We start from the raw sequence: 16545 nt of genomic DNA on the forward strand, positions 1-16545 counted from the left end.
TACTGATCATTCTTTGGTTGCTACAGCAAAAATTTAGAAAGTCATATCTGCTTTCTGTTTTGAGACTGGCTCTGACACCTTTTTCAGTTCTGCACTTTGGCAACAAAGTATCACAACCAGATCCATCGCTATGTTCTAAACAGTAGACTGTCTATTACTCTGAAAGCTGTAGCAATAATGGGTTACACTTAGTAATCTAATGTTACATATCAGCTGCAGCATGTCACAGGCCAGGTCCCCGATGCAGTAAGCGGCGCGTGCACCCCTCACACCAGCTCCTTACCTCCATAGCGGTTCCTGGTCCCTCCTGCGTACTGTGACGCGTCAGCTAGCAGGGGCTACAACAGGATGGTGTTCCCGTGCGGCGACGAGTCACATGGTGCGCTAATGAAGAGGGGAGATTGCCGGCAGGGGGGGGTGGAGGAAGGCTGATCCCGATCACCAGTTGCAGGATTTCTGTGACCTGGTTTTGCAATTCTCATTCAGATCTAAAGCGCGGTGCAGTTTCACACAGGGGAAACAGCAGGACTGACCCCACTGCGCAATAGGGTCAGCAAAACACTATTACAGGTTAAATAACACGCACATGGCCCTTGTCATGGCCACGCCCACCTGCCCCATTTTGGCCACACCCCGCACCTGAGAACTCTGTCTGCAGACTGCGGCGCCAGGCGCGCGTGTAGCAGCCTCCAGCAGGACCTTAGACACAGACTGCAGTGCAGTCAGACGGTGGCCTTTTTGATAGGCACACAATCAGCATTTTGGCAGATTTATAACAGGAGCACCAAACGATTGCCTGTTTAGGTAAGAATGTAGAATTATACATTGTCACATGCTTCACATATAAAAATAAGAAAATTAATGGAATATGATATTGCTGCTTTAAGATTATGGCCCATCTACTCCTAAATGTTTCCTGATCTGGTCCCTTTGAGAACTGGTTGAAAAGCCCAGCTATACACAGTGTGATAAATATGTACTGAGACTTCACTTTAACACAATAGGTTTTTGGCAAATAACATTTTAGAAAAGCATCAGGGATTGCAATTCTAAAATGGATCAGTTTCCTGCTCACTGCAGCAAGTCACTGCAGTCACCTGCCCACCTGCTCCACCTCCATGTGCCAACAGAGCGCTCTGACATCATCACTGTCACACCTCCGCTCATTCTATTGGTTACTTTTGCGGGACAGTCCGTCTTCGTGACGTCACCGCTGTACTGGACTCCCCATTGGTTGGTATCGCTCGCTATGCAAATTAGTTATTTTCGTATAACTGGCGTACTGACGTCTCAAGACATCCTGCGCTGCGCTCTTCCCATTGGTCGACAATCTCCCTCATGCAAATGAGACCGCCGCGTGTGCAGTTTCCCTGAGCTGTCAGCTGCTCTGTGGTCTCAGCAAGCTGTTCCGGGTCTCGGAGGCGCCACCTCCTGGGCCGTGGTTGCCAGTTTTCAGGATCCCGGAAGCGGATCTGCCTGCTGCGGCTGCAGTCTCTGGTGTTAATGATGATGGGTTCGGAGGAGCTGGAGGCCCGGGAGAGGCTGGCACTATGGGAGCACAGGTCTGAGCCGCTGGCCCCGCTGACAGAGCGGCAGGCAGACTCCGTGCTGGAGATGAAGGCGGCCGCCGAGGAGCTGCCAGTGCCCGCAGAGGTGAGGAGCAGGAGGGCGCCTGACAGCCAGGTCACTGGGTCCTTGTGGAGTGTGGGGGGCTGCTCCTGCAGGGTATGAGTGACAGTCATTGTATTATTACTGCAGTAATTCGTATTATCCACTTTGTGTTGCGAGATTGGGATCCGCAATTCTTTTGAAGGCCATTGCCCTGCCATTTAAAGGGTTAGTACAGGGATTTGTGTTTCATATGTTGTTGTTTTGCTGTTTTTAGTGTTATTGTTTTTCCCTAGCATGTTTGGGGTTAAAGCAGCAATGCCACCTGGAGTCTATGTGAGGTTAACTCCTACAATGTTCGTTTCCTGCCCCCTGAGCATGTGCTGCTTTTTAAAGATAAATAATATATATTTCAATAGCTAATGTGGTTACCCTGGTGACCTTTAGGCTGCGCTTATAGAGACAGCGACGCAACGTCGCGTCAAAACAAATGCATTGCCATGATGTCGCTGGCACTATAAGCGTAGCCTTAGGCCGCGCGTTTAGTGCCCGCGACGGGTGACGCTGCCACTAGCGAAAGTTATATTTTGCTTTGCGGTGGCATCGCGGGCATACTGGCATTTGATTGGTTCAGGGGCTGTCACATGAGGCGACAGCCCTTGAAAAATCAAATTGCCAGCTACCAAAATTTGCGTCGCATTGTCGCTATCGCGCTTACTATAAGCGCACACGGCGACGGCAATGCATTTGTTTTGGGTTGCCGTCGCCCGTCGCGGGCACTATACGCGCGGCTTAAGGCTGCACTGGGCTCTGTGGAGAGCATCATTTGGAAAGGGCAAGAAGAGATATTCCAGTAAGTAAAAAGAAATAAAATGGCGATCAGCGCGGACTGTTGCTTTAACCCTTTACATGCTGGAGGGGGCGCAGCATCAGAGTGCCACAGCCTCTCCGGCACATCGCGATTGCGTGACTGCGGCATCACCTATAACACAAACAGAAGAGGAGGGAGTCGTTCTATTCGCTGTCCAGCCACAGCTGTATATTTCATGATGGACATCTATATCTCTTGCATTATGCGCAAGTATATGGGTAGCTCATGCATAAATATTTTTAAACTGTAGTGTGTGTGTGTGTGTTTTGTGTATAGAGAGCGCACTTAAGGCGCATTCACATGTAACAATGTATTCATAAAGGTATAAAATGCTAGTAATAACCCTCAAATATTAACATTCATATGAGAAAACGAAAACACCAATAAAGATGATATAGTCACCAGCCAATATAGAGTGAAGACTGGGGTCAGAACCTCACAGAGGTGTTAACCTGACTAAGGCTTGGTCGCTACTGCAGCGCCCGCTGTGGCGTGTGCTGCGGGGACGTGAGCCGCCCGCAATGGGGCCGGCCCCCTGCGAGAAGGGCCACCGTGCGGTGCGTTTTTCAGAGTCACATTAAAATTGTGATTAGATGGAGCGCTAGGCCACGTCTCCCAGCGGTTCAGCCAATGAGGGCGAACCTGCCGGTTGATGTCATGACCGCTCCCCCCTGTCTTTCCCCCTGCAACTCACTGCAGACCGGGGAATTCGGCTGCACGCGACGTCGGCCTCGCGTGCAGAGCAGGCACTGGGGCCGAAGCCGTAGATGTCCCGCTTTCAGGGGGGTAGAAGAAAGTACAAACTAGCAATGTTATTGTGAAGATTCACAGCTGGAAGCGTATGCAAGGAGGACAATTCAACGTGGAGCTGTGCTGAGTGAGGTGGCCCTCTGTGAACAGCAGATTTATAATAATGAGTAACGGAATATGTGGCAGAATGATAGCCTTACGTCGATGTTATCTATCCAGTCTGTACCCTGCGTTTCAAATCTGCACGATGAATGTAGTCTGCAGTCTGCATGATAAGTAGCGTGGTCCCAACTGCAATAACGTGCAGGAAAAAGTATCCAATCCGGATTGCACCGAGTGAAATAAACCTGTCAGTATATTGATGTCTGTGACGTTGTCCAACGCGCCTTGTCACGCTATCTGGTGACTTCATTAGGAAATGATGGGTAATAGATTTGCTGACTATATACTCCTCAGATGCCTGTACCCTTATGGAGTAGGAGAAAACCAATTTATACTACTACTCCTGTAATCCTTTAGATTTTTACATCACAATTTCCTTGGATATTTAAAATTTATACAGGGTTTTATTGTCATCCCCTCTTATTGTCCATGCATATAATATATTTTCTCACATGTTTTGTATATATTATACACTGTCTATTAATTTCTTCATTGGTCTATCATAGCGATCAATCTATAAATAAACTTTATCAGTACTATAATCTATCTTCACACACTTTGACGCTAATCTGTTTGTGTATGTACAGACACACACTTGTGTATAAACACATTATTTATAGTGCAGCTTACTTAGTAGCACATAATATGAACCAAAACATCATGTGATTATTTGATAAAGTAGCTCATTAACTTATTCCCCCCCCCCCCCCCAGCTTCCAATTGAAGACTTATGCGGTTTGACATCACGTTCGTTAACAGTCCCTCTGTTTGCCGCTGTTCCACAGTCTACAGAGGGCATCCTCCTCCAAGGTTTCACTACGTTGGGTATGGAGGATGATCGGATTGAAACAGCACAGCAAGTAAGCGACCGATTCCCTGCCATTCCCTTGACATACAATTTTAATGACTTCAACATTCCAGTTGTGTGTCTGCAAACAGGTAATGTCTTTAATAGTACTCTGATTTCCCTAAGGGGAATGCACCGTGACCGCAGCTATCCTGGATAACCGTGTGTGGAGGAGAGTATGTATGTACACTACTGAAGCAGTTGTCATTGCTGGACAGCAAATAGAAAAGAATGCAGCGCACCACGATCCAAAGAGAAGAACAGGTCTGGCCAAAAAACAATCTTTATTGAAGAGTCATAAAAACATCCCTTGTTTTTATGACTCTTCAATAAAGATTGTTTTTTGGCCAGACCTGTTCTTCTCTTTGGATCGTGGTGCGCTGCATTCTCTTCTATTTGCTGGACTTCATCTCTCTTCAGCAGCACGCGGTGGAGGGGAGACTCTGGTTGCTGAGTGAATACTGTGAGTACTCAGGGCCAACCCAATGAGGTAGGGGAGGCTGTTTTTGGACAACCTACCCCAGCCTTCAGGGTATCTAGTGCCCCATTGCTTTATGCCCAGTATATACACGAATCAATGCATTGATATCCAGAGTGTGCTCCCCTCCTTCCTATATATATATATAGTACACTTTGAGCACCTTACTCCACCAAACCTCATCATTGCTGGACAGGATGCATTTTATATGCGTGTTTGTTAGCTGTCGTAAGGGGTCACCGTGTTGCTATACCGTCAGAAAAAATAAGGAGAACAGCGAGATACCCTGTTTTTTTCGTTATGAGATGGTCTTGACACAGCCTTCATAGACACACACAAAAGGAATATTTGTCAAATATATTCACTATATTGAAAGAATATGTATATTATTCATTTAGAACTGCTAAAATAATGAATTTTACAGAACAGATGGAGTTCCACCTGTGTAACTTGCGATCTGTGAAAAGGTATAATTTATTCTGTGTAAAATATACATAAAAAATAATAATGAAAGTAAAGGGAATATCAGATTGCACAAATTCTTTCTTCAGTGTCACATGCAATGCATATGTCATGATATGTTCCCCTCCCGCCGTAGTTATTAGAATATCCTAAGCATATTCTCTGTAAGGAGCTGCTTGAGCAGTATAGAAGGACTGGAAACAATGACAAACATACATAATGGTGAAAATTAAAAACATGCCTTCTTGGATTAAGTATAGTAAATCAAAATATCACTTGTAGGTAAATACGCATGTCTGCAACCCTGCTTTTCACCATTATCACCTACTGTGCAATGCTTCCACTGCAGCCAGGGATTCTGGGAAATGATATGCAAATGAGCACACAGTGTCACTGGATTAAGTATAGCATACAAATATAATAAAATGTGATACTTTTTAAATGCATATGTTTTATACAACTAGGAGGAAGTAGGCTTTTATCAAAGTGCTCTGCATCTATCTTCAAAGTTTGTGGGACCTTTCTGTATGCTCTATCCCCAGCAGCGGGCATAATAAATGTCCTAAGGTGAAAACTACTAACCCCCCAACATTGTGGTATTTTTTTTTGGGGGGGGGGGGGCGGGCGGGCAGATCACCCACCCAAGAGAGAAATAGGGTACCTCCCCTTTTCATCTTTTGGTGCGGATAAATCTCTCCAGACTGCCCAGCACTTTGAAACCCCAATGGACAGCAGAGGATTCTGGGATTTCAGAGAGGGCCTCCCTGACCCAATCTCTAAAGGGTGATGTCTTCCCCCCCCCCCCCTTTTTGATTCAAAAGTAAGCACTTCTGTGTACTTAAATTGTAGGTTAGTAACACCTACTGTACATCAGGCTTCCCTTTAGGGAATAATACGTAAAGAAGCTTAATCACAAGATGATGAAAGCCTTAACTATAGAGCAGTAGTGCTAGTAAATGCCAGTGTTAAGACATAATGTAACATCTTTACGTTGACGTTAAGACAGACCGGATTAATTGTGTGAAAACCCAATCAATTATGTTGGCCTCTTGGTAATCTTGTTTTACTCTGCAGCAAAGGAGATTGTGTCTCTGCATTTAGGTCTATATGTACCAAGTAGTCTTCAGCATTAATACCCCTTCTAGCACCAAAAGACCCCTTACAGCTGATTCACTTCTATGGGGCAGCCTGGGAAGGTGGCCCATGGCAGAAGACTGCGCAGTAGATATGCCCCGTAACACATGGTTATTTGTTAGATTTGAATGCTAGTTTCTAACGCCGTAGACAAGCTCTTCCACTCTTTCTGATACCACCAAGATTCGTGTCTTGAATGGTGTCCATTAATATTGTTTTTGTCAGCGCTGACTAATATTGAACAGATCGTGGAACAATGGAATGAATTTACTGACGTCCTCTTTGTATAATTGTTCATCCGATAACGTTACAATGCTGTCAAAGATGCCGTGTCTGAGCTTTCTTTCAGGGCGTTGAATTAATTATTAACCGTTTGAAAGCCAGAGAGGCCACGAACACATTGGAGAGCAACTGGTACCTGGCCCCTCTGGTACTCATATGGTTGAGAAACGTATGCTGGGCTGTAACAAAAATAGGATTATTAAGTTGTTGTAATGGTATTTAAATACCAAAACATTAAATATTAAATATTAAATACCTTTTTAATGTTTAAAATGTGCTCCTGAGTGCCTCTTTTATATAAGCATTGTTTTTGTTAGTTCCTATGGCCCTGATAAATTGAACACTGTTCCAACGGTACAAGCAATCTCTGCTAGTAAACAAGCCATCCTTTAACAGTTATGGTTGTGTAGAACAGGGGTGTCCAAACTTCTTTAGCTGCGCCCCTCTGCCCGGGAGCCGCAGCGTTCGTGCCCTCTCTCTCTCCAAGGACTCGGCGTCAAATGACGTCACATCTTTTGACGTGCGTTGCCATGGCAGAGAGCCGGCAGAGAGCAGGTAAGGGAGTTACAGAGGCCTCACGCCTCCCCTGGCATTTAATTTAAATGCTGTGGGGAAGAGCCTGGGGCCTCTGTAACTGCCGCACCCACCCTAGAAATTCTCGCACCCCGCAGTTTACGCACCGCTGGTGTAGAAGACCACGATGCTTTTGGTTATCAATATTTGTATTTATAGGTATGACATCTTTCAAAAATATTGAATCTGTATCTCTACATAAGCCTCCATTTGTGCTAGAAACTGCACAGACCCTGTAGGAGAGAGCTGGCTAAATGGAATTTTGAAATACTTCAGGGACCACAATGGGAGAACCAAATGATTCTGGGTGCTCCCCAATAATCCATAGGAAACACGCTGGCTGGTTAGAGAATATTTGTAAAGTTCCTAATTTGCTGACTCTTCTGTTTTTTTAGTTCTTCTCCTGGTTCGCTCAACTACAAACCCAAATGGATCAGGATGAAGGAGCAGAGTACAGGTAAATGGTCCAGGTTTTTGTTTTTTTAAAGGTTGTCCTCCAGTTCTGCAATGAGTTCTGTGCTAATCCATTGTAATATGATATTTTGTTTTCTCTGTATTTGGCTCCCACTTCCCATCCTTCCTTCACTTCTCCTCAAGCCTTCTTTGTCAACTACTTTTAAAGACAAGGTGGATGCTACACACAAGAAGATTCCTTCTGCCAAGTCCCCCTCCTCCCTGCTTCTACCTAAATATCTATCTTCTCTTCTCCCTCTAGCACATACAGTACCCTTTCGATCTTGTTCTTGCACACCTTATCAGAACTGTTACGCCTGGGTATCATATCTATGCAGATGATAAGCAGATATATCGATCCACCCCTATCCTCATTCCTGCAATCTAGGTCCAACCTTGGATTGCGTCCTGGCATATAGCCTTATGGATGGCGCTCCACGGTCTTAAACTTAATGTCTAAAACTGAACACCTCATATTCTCTCCCCCCCACCCCCAAGAAAAAGAAAATCTGACCTAATATACCCCTTTTGCATCACAGTAATTGGTACTACCATCTATCCTGTCCGCCCTTTCCTCTGTGAATCCATTACTAAAACTCTAATACAGGCCCTTATCCTCTCCCATCTGGATTATTGTAACATACTGCTAACAGGCCTCCCTGCCTCACAACTTTCTCCTTTGCAATCTATCCAAAGTTTTACTGCTAGGATCATTTCACTTTCTCCCAAAACAGTCCCTGCTCATCTCCTCCTTAAATCCCTCTCCTGCTTCCCATCAAATTTTGATCACCCACAAAGTACTTCTTACCTTCAGGGCTCTCCACATATCTGCTCCTTCTTACCCATCAGCATTGATCTCTCGTTATGTCCCTGTGCTCTACCCATAACTGTCTTTTCTCCACCTGTTTCACCAATACTGCTCTCTCGCCTTAAACCATTTCCCCTCACTGCCCCTTACATGTGGAACTCGCTCACACACTGAATACGCCAAGCTCCTTCTCTCCCGCCTTTAAGGCAAACCTTAAAACTCACCTATTAAATGAAGCATTTCAATAGCCCAGACTAATGGCTACTGTCCCACACCCACAGCTAATCCTACCAACCATTGTGGCCATGTACTGCCATCTACTGCACTTATTCCCTCACCTGCTGTCTCTGTAAGTTTCTCATCATACCACTTAAATTGTAAGCTCTCATGGGCAGGAATTTCCTTTCCGTGTGTGTGTGTGTGTGTGTGTGTGTGTGTCCCCAGATATGAATGTTCCCCCCCCAGATATGAATGTTCAATGGAAGCCTGGATAGGTGGACATTGGTCAAAACAGAATCAATTGCAGAATAAATTTTCTGCTTCGCTATTTGTAACAACAAGTTATTTTAAGCCTTACTACTGTGAATGCGCTGTCATTTTTAACGACGCAGTCAGTGTTTGGACTTGAACCAAATTACATTAAGGGAATACATCTGATTTGCATAAAAAAAATAAATAGAACAAATCAACAAATAAAATCATAACCCTTTTTCCCCCACGTTGCTGTGCGTTGCACAGGACTTTTCACAGGAAAGCGCTGTCCTCTCCTCGTGCTTTTCCTGCCTCAGCAGGGAGGAAACAGACCCAAGCAGTCTAGGGCATTTGACCACAACCAAATTGTCACCGGCGCTCCACCGCTAGAACTACTCACTGCAGGTCACCTCGCTGCCTTCCTCCGCCACATTTAAATGTCCTCCGATTTCTCCATCTGCAGGGCACAACTCAAACGGCCGCCCTGAGTGAGCGCGCACCAGCAGGACACTCAGCGGTGCCGCCAGCAGCCATGGCACATTTTATACATTTCCAGCGGGAAATCTAAGAATTTGTTCTGGCTGCTGACTGCCACCTTCAGTGTCCTGCTGGCAGCGCGCTCACTAATGCATTCGGAGCCGTGACCAGTGGCGAAGGCGACGCCAGAGGTGCAGGCCAAGAGTCAAGAAAACAAAGCTCTTCCATTCCCATGTCACATGCAGCCTATAGCCTTGACACTGACGTTTGGAAAAGATGGCTACTGCTGTACCAAAAAGGAAGCCTTGTCTATTTCTCGGGTTCCGAGCCTGCGAGGTCAGCGGGTGGGTATTGGTGATTAGTAGACTGGTTGGGGTACAAACTGCAGACCCATTCAAATTTCCCACATCACAGATGAGAAGTAAAACTTTCTTCGTTTCAGGGAGAGAAAATGGAAATGATGCCCAGGGACAACTGGGTTAGTCGTGTTGGCATCAGTGTGTAGGAATAGCTGAATTCCAGTGACACCATGTAAATTATCATTTTAATTATGTAGACCACAAATCCTTTTCCATTTGCATGGTGTTTCCGGAATTCATCTGTTTATGTGGTGTTTCATTTTGTAGGCAGTAAATCTCTGCCAGCAATAAAACCTGATTTTATTTATTTTAGCTCTTGTTTCTTAGTTTTGAATTTTTATTTTAAATTTTTTTTTCTTTCCTTTCTAGGTGTTTTTTTTTTTTTTTTTTAAGGGGGGGGGGGAGTGGTCAAGAAATGAAAATAGGTTGAGGGGAAAAGACGAAGGAATACAACGGTCCAATTAAAGAAAAACGGGATTGGTCCAGGACGCTTAATATTTATACCATGCCAAAATTATATCCGTGGAAAGAGATGAGAAGAAATAAAACCCCGTTCTTGACATGTTTGCATTGAGAATATACATTTTCCTTAATTTTTGTTTCCTTCCGTGTGCTTTTTCAAGGGAGATGAGGGAGTACCTGTCTGGGTTTCAGGAGCAGTGTAACTGCATACTGAATGACGTGAATATTGCACTGCAGCACTTGGAGTCTCTTCAAAAGCAATTTCTTTTCGTGTCAACGAAAACGGGGACATTGCATGAAGCTTGTGAGCAACTGCTCAAGGAACAGGTACATTTCTCCGGTCCACTCACACCAGTGGGCTTCAATACTGGAGCTTCTATACGTACCTCCTTTTATTCTCCGCTTGATGCTTCTCCTATCTCATCTTGCATTGCACTTTCTCGGTTCGCCGCGCTTCCTCACACGGACACTCCATTACCATCTTATGTGCATTCTCGTGCACCGGACTGCATTACAAAATGGTGGCGCTGAGGCCCACAGGAGAGTTGAGAATCAGATTCATCCACAGAATTGGTCAAAGCAGGTCTGTCTGCCGCACACAGCAAGGGATTACTGGAGTCACGGACATTTTGAAGATTTTTATTGACGGAACAAAGCGCAATGTTTCAGGGAGACCCCTTTGTCAGGTGACAGTGTGACGTCCATTGCTGTGTGTGGCAGACAACTCTTTGAGCAAGCACAGTACTCGTCCCACTAACACCCCTTTCTACAACACTCATTACTCTCCGTCACCCCTTCTCCCTATTAGTGCTCTTCTCATTCTTTGAAGATTTCTCTCTTTCTGCTATACTTTCTTCCCCCTTCTTTTACATTCTTCACTCCCCATCGTGGCCACCTTTTTGCTTGGGTATTGAGGCTAGAGACACAGAATGTGACGGCAGATAACGCCCACCTATTCTGCCCATTTTCCTATCTGATGTAAAACCTCAGACCCTATTTGATCATTTGCTTCATATTTAGGATGTAGCCTTATGTCTATTTCAAACATGCCAGCTTCAGCGCATAACCCAGTGTTTTTCAACTTGGGTTCCCCGGGCATCCCTAAAAGGTTCCCTGTAATTATCAGGTCACTTTAAAATGGTGCGAAATTCATAATAATTTACAGTATATCTGATCTCTAGACTCTGTTGGAGGGGGTTGGGGGTTCCTCAGAATTTCACATAGGGTTCCTTAAAAAAAAAAAACAGTTTGGAAACCCCTGCCATAACCTTGTTCTAACTTTTTCTCTTTTACTGAAATATACTTCCCTCATGTACTTTAAAAACCCTTTCTGTATTTGAAAGTTTTAATCAGATCTCCCCCCCCTCTCCCTTCTATCCTGTACATATTAATGTCCTTTAGTCTTCCTGATAGGAGTGACGCTGTATATAGGCGGATGCTGTTGCTGATTTTTCTATCTGGAATGCTGCAGGAAGCTTATGTTGTGAGATTGTAGACTGGCCATAATGCTACCTACCACCGGGTATATTGGGACCAGTGATCAATAATAAGTGGCTTAGAATTGTATAGTATTTGCAGTGCTAGTTCATAAAACTGGCAAATCTCGCAAATATTCCCCCCCCTCCCCCCCAAAGCATAGCAGGCTCATGCACTAGAAAAAATGCTGCCCTCTTAAAATCTGCTTAAATTTCGCTTACTGCACAGATCGGCAGTCACACAGCCCTTTTTAATAAAAGCATTTTTGTTTTAAAAAACAATAATTCGAAAAACGTTTGAACTTTTTGTGACAAAGCAGAGATTTATTTATTTATTTTAAATTGCAAGCTTCACACGCAAGTTTGCACATTTCTTAGAAGTTGCTTCCTGCAGCCGCCTCTCACCCTGGTACCATTAAGACAGACATTCGATTACGTACTGTTGGCTTTTGGTAAAAACTAGTGAAACATCACACGAGCTTTAATACATTGTCAGGTGGCAAACACGTTTTTTTGTGAAAGATTGTTGTTGCCTTCACGCTCATCTCTTTCTTCCCAACTTGGAGCTAATGTCACTTTTCTCCCCTTCCCCCCCCCCGCAGTCGGAGCTTGTTGACCTGGCAGAAAATATCCAGCACAAACTTTCCTATTTTAATGACTTGGAAAATATAAATACCGTAAGTATGCTTTGCTGTCTTTGCGAGTTGGATAATGTGCATAGCGGTGACTAATCTATTGTCTATTGTTGATCACAGACCATGTGACTGCGTAGTGCTAAAGACCCCAACAGTAAGATGAATGAATAACCAGATACTTGTAGGGGGGACCCCTAAACATAAACTTGATAGACAGGTACTGGGTTGCAGTCCCGGATGGTAAGCTCACTAATAAGTGACGCTGTTAACAATAACACCAGGAAGATTGAGCATAATAACACCCTATAGCGTACCAATTGTCTAAATAAAGTCCTGAACAGGAAAACATGTAGCAAGCGATTGACTCACTCAGTGCTGCACAGTCCATGTGCTTCCGTCCGAGGGGTAGGCTAATAGATAAGGAGAAAAACTGGAAGAGCACTACTGTAGGTATCAAAAAAGTAGAAAGGAGGGTGCGTATCCCTGTTTTTCCATGACCAATAAATAATCTTTTTATGGCATACGCACCCTCCTTTCTACTTTTTTGATACCTACAGTAGTGCTCTTCCAGTTTTTCTCCTTCTCTATTGTTGATCACAAGCTGATGTGGGGGCCCCACACAGAGAGGGGCAGCTTTATTATGAGGGCATACCAAGTATTAGAGAACAATCATTAGATTGACACAGTAGATGTGAATATCTGACATGTTAAAGCAGCAATTCCCTGCAGAAGCCTATAATAAGTTACATTTATATATAATGTTGGTATCTTGCCACCGAAATATTTCCTGCTTTTTTTTTTTTTTTTTTTTAAATTAAAAATCATTTTAATCTTGAACATGTATCCATGATGACCTTTAGACTACAGTGGTTTAACCTCCCGTACACTTAAAACTTCAAACGGAGCAGCAGAGTTTGACAAAAAATGACATTGGAAAAGGCAAGGAGAGGGCTCTTAACCCTGTGAGTGCTGGATGGGACCACAGCCCCGAAGGGTTGGGGTCCTGTTCCACTTCCTCACTGGTCGCGTTCTGTGAAGCGCAGAACACGCTCTCCCCTAGAACGAGTGGGAAGATAAAGACGTGGCTGCTATGGCATGCGGCCCCTGAAGTGCCAGATACCATGATGTAGTAGCTATGCCTATAGGGCACCCACAGGGTTAAATGACGTAAAAAAATGCTTCTAGCTAGCCTTTGTGGTTTGGGGACATTCCCACCCTGTGGTTTCTCTTAATCCTTAAAGGGTTGCAGGCACTGAAGGAGTAAATCCCTTAGAAAGCACAGACCATGTGATAATTGGTCCATGTTGGTGCCCAGGGAAAGCCTGATTGAGCAGCAGCAGATCACAATGGGCTGTAATTATTACAAACCACAGCATATATTCCCATTGGTAGTTTTTAATTCTGGCAACTGTTTTAGGCATCAACAAAATACTCCAGATAGTGATTCTGAAATAATAATCGAGCTGTCAATTAATGCTTTTTCTAACACTTTTTTTTCCCCCCTTCTATATTTAAAGCTGAATAGTTTTATATTTTTGAGTGCACACACAAATACATTTTCATTGATTTTGTTGGGGGGGGGAGGGCGGGGGTTTGCAGGGGGTAGTGTGTATCATTGTCTATTCAGATCATTCATTTCTAATTTATTGTATAACAATGTGTTTTTTTTTTTTGTTTTTTTTGTGTTTCTCTTTAGAAATTAAATTCCCCTACGTTATCTGTGAATAGTGAAGGATTCATACCCATGCTAGCAAAGCTGGATGACTGCATATCTTATATTTCATCACACGTGAGTTGCTTTTTTTTTTATTTTTCTCCTCTCAATTAAGATTTTATTTTTATATTTTGGTTTTAAAAGGGGTTTCTAAGATTTTTATAGTGGGTCAGAAAATCTCATCTCCAGAGCTGAGCGACTTTCTTCAGAAGATGGTGAAGATACTTCCCCCCCCCACATAAATTGGACAGTGTCTCTTCCAGCGTTGGTTCACTTTTATTATGTTAACAAAAGATGTGTGTGGATGTGCATGATATTTTGTGTGTTTTATTATCACACATTTATTTGATCGTTGGTATCCTCAGAAAAATCACGTGACTGTATGTTCTCTACCAAGGTTTTGGAGATAATATCCAACGGGGACATTGTCTGATGCTAAGTTGATATGCAGTGTACTTCTTATCTTGTGTGCAAACTGAATACTGTACAGTGGTGGGTGTGGTGTGTGAGAAATGTATTTTCCTTACCAGACAAACGTGCCTTTTTCAAAATACTGAATGGCAGTCTAGCCTATTTTTTACTTTCCTTTTGTATAGAACTAGTTAAATTCCCAATACCATCCTCTCCTTGTGACCTTGTGCAAGTCTTTTAAATGTCAGTGTTACCTGTATATTAATATTTGTTTTTATTTCTTTTAGCCTAATTTTAAAGATTATCCTGTCTATATGGCAAAGTTCAAGCAATGTCTTACTAAAGCTATGCACCTTATGAAGACTTACACCGTGAACACAATGCAGAACCTCACTAATCAGCTAATTAAACGGGTAGGTTGCTGAATGACGTGGTCACGTATAATGGAAACCTGTTTGGCTTTTTGAAAAACACACTTCTGTAATACACACATGGAGAAGGAAATGGGTAGTACAGACACTTGTGTCTTGATCTGAGCAGGGGGCTGGATCGGGTGAAGGGCTGATTTTTGCTTGCGCTTCGTACAGCTGGAGGAAATAGCAGAGCCTATTGCTGCAGTCTCTGGAATCGTATCTTGGTAAAGGAGACTTTGGATAGGACGAGGAATAGGGATGGGCATGTGAAGGAGCACGAACAAGGTAGTAGGTAGAGATGGTTCAGGGTGATTGCCAACATAGGGCAGGGGTCAGCAAGAGTGACTCTCGAAATGAGGGCAGAGCAGGACAGTGAAAAGGGTAAAGCGGGTTACAGTACAAGGCTGGAACTGCTGCAGAATTTCCCATTGTTTATTTAAAAAATAATTGTCAGCAGTGTTTGCAGAGCTATTTAAAATACTGCAGAAGTTCACTTCTAATATAAATGAAAAGAAATTGAAACGTGTTTATTTAGACTTATTCTTTTTTCCCTTAAGATTCACAAACTTCCCCACTGTGAAAATTTCTCAATAAATGATTGCAGAAATTTGCAAAGTGTAGCAATTTAGCCCAGATCTTGTAACAGATCATCTATGTTGTCAGTCATTTTCTTTTCTTTCAATCACAATATGTCATTGATATTGTCAATCGGGTGTCTTTAATATTTTTTTTTTTTTTTTTAAAGTAGCAGTAGTTTTGCACCAAGTAGCATCACATTATACATTATCAATGAATACACACCATTAATCTGCATGTATATTTGTTTTATTTTAGCAGGACTCTTCCAATTCACCGAATTCTGACAATGCCTTCACATTATTTTATGTTAAATTTCGAGCCGCTGCTCCCAAGGTCAGGGTAAGTATTATAACCGCGTTGCTATTTTATCTATTACAATCCTTTTAATCTCAGAAGTACTCGAGCTATGAAATGCGTTGCCTTACACAACGAGGCCCTCCTTATTGCACTGAACAGTTAGTTTCCATTGTAGCCTTGTGGAAATCTTGATGTATGTTGAGGACAGCGGCTCCTTTTCTAATAGTTTTAGTTCAGTGTAGAACATTTTCCTAGCTGCTGGTGTGATGGACTTTTGTAACTTGTGGATATACAGACATGACACTTGTTATGAGCCCTGACTGTGTCATGACGAGACTTGCTATCGTTCAGATCTGCTGGCTTCATCTCTTGCCATGTTTGGCAGGAAGATGCTGCAAGCTGTGTATTTATTATGATCATGTTTTCAGTAGTAATTCCAATAATTTATTTTTCTTAGAAGATATTTTGGGGTGTATCCCCCAAGGATACATGCTGCTAAGTTGGTGTATTATCGTTTTATTTATAAAGCGCCAACATATTCTGCAGCGTGGTACAATGGAGGTACAGAGATTTGATAATTACATAAACTGAGTTTCATACAAATAAGGACAAACAGATATTGAGGTGATGAGGGCCCTGCTCGTGAGAGCTTACAATCTAGAGGGAATGAGGGACAGTGTAGAAACAAAAAGGTAAGGTCGCTGCTCATTGTGGGACGGCGTATACCTCCGGTGGAATTATGGTCCAGCCTGACGACTAATCTCATTAAGGTTTGATGATGGGGGGGTGTTACATAGAGTGGAGATTGGTCCAGCAACACAGCT

General features: G+C 43.3%; 1 protein-coding gene across 4 annotated transcripts in view; it reads left to right on the plus strand.

Annotated features, from left to right (window-relative positions):
- Positions 1–1407: 1407 nt before the first annotated feature.
- The window catches only part of COG3 (component of oligomeric golgi complex 3), a 50262-nt gene continuing 35124 nt past the window's right edge, over positions 1408–16545 (plus strand). The window contains exons 1-8 of one of the 4 annotated variants that reach the window (XM_075591117.1): positions 1408–1653; positions 4105–4251; positions 7563–7624; positions 10359–10524; positions 12275–12349; positions 14004–14096; positions 14720–14845; positions 15683–15763. In XM_075591117.1, the coding sequence (XP_075447232.1) occupies positions 1504–1653; positions 4105–4251; positions 7563–7624; positions 10359–10524; positions 12275–12349; positions 14004–14096; positions 14720–14845; positions 15683–15763 (900 nt within the window). In that variant the 5' untranslated portion in view covers positions 1408–1503. Of the gene's footprint in view, positions 1654–4104; positions 4252–7562; positions 7625–10358; positions 10525–12274; positions 12350–14003; positions 14097–14719; positions 14846–15679; positions 15764–16545 lie in introns of all 4 variants that reach the window. The other 3 variants (XM_075591116.1, XM_075591118.1, XM_075591119.1) reach the window with 3 other exon arrangements.

The sequence above is a fragment of the Ascaphus truei genome, chromosome 3, assembly GCF_040206685.1.
Source record: "Ascaphus truei isolate aAscTru1 chromosome 3, aAscTru1.hap1, whole genome shotgun sequence".
Classification (NCBI taxonomy): domain Eukaryota; kingdom Metazoa; phylum Chordata; class Amphibia; order Anura; family Ascaphidae; genus Ascaphus; species Ascaphus truei.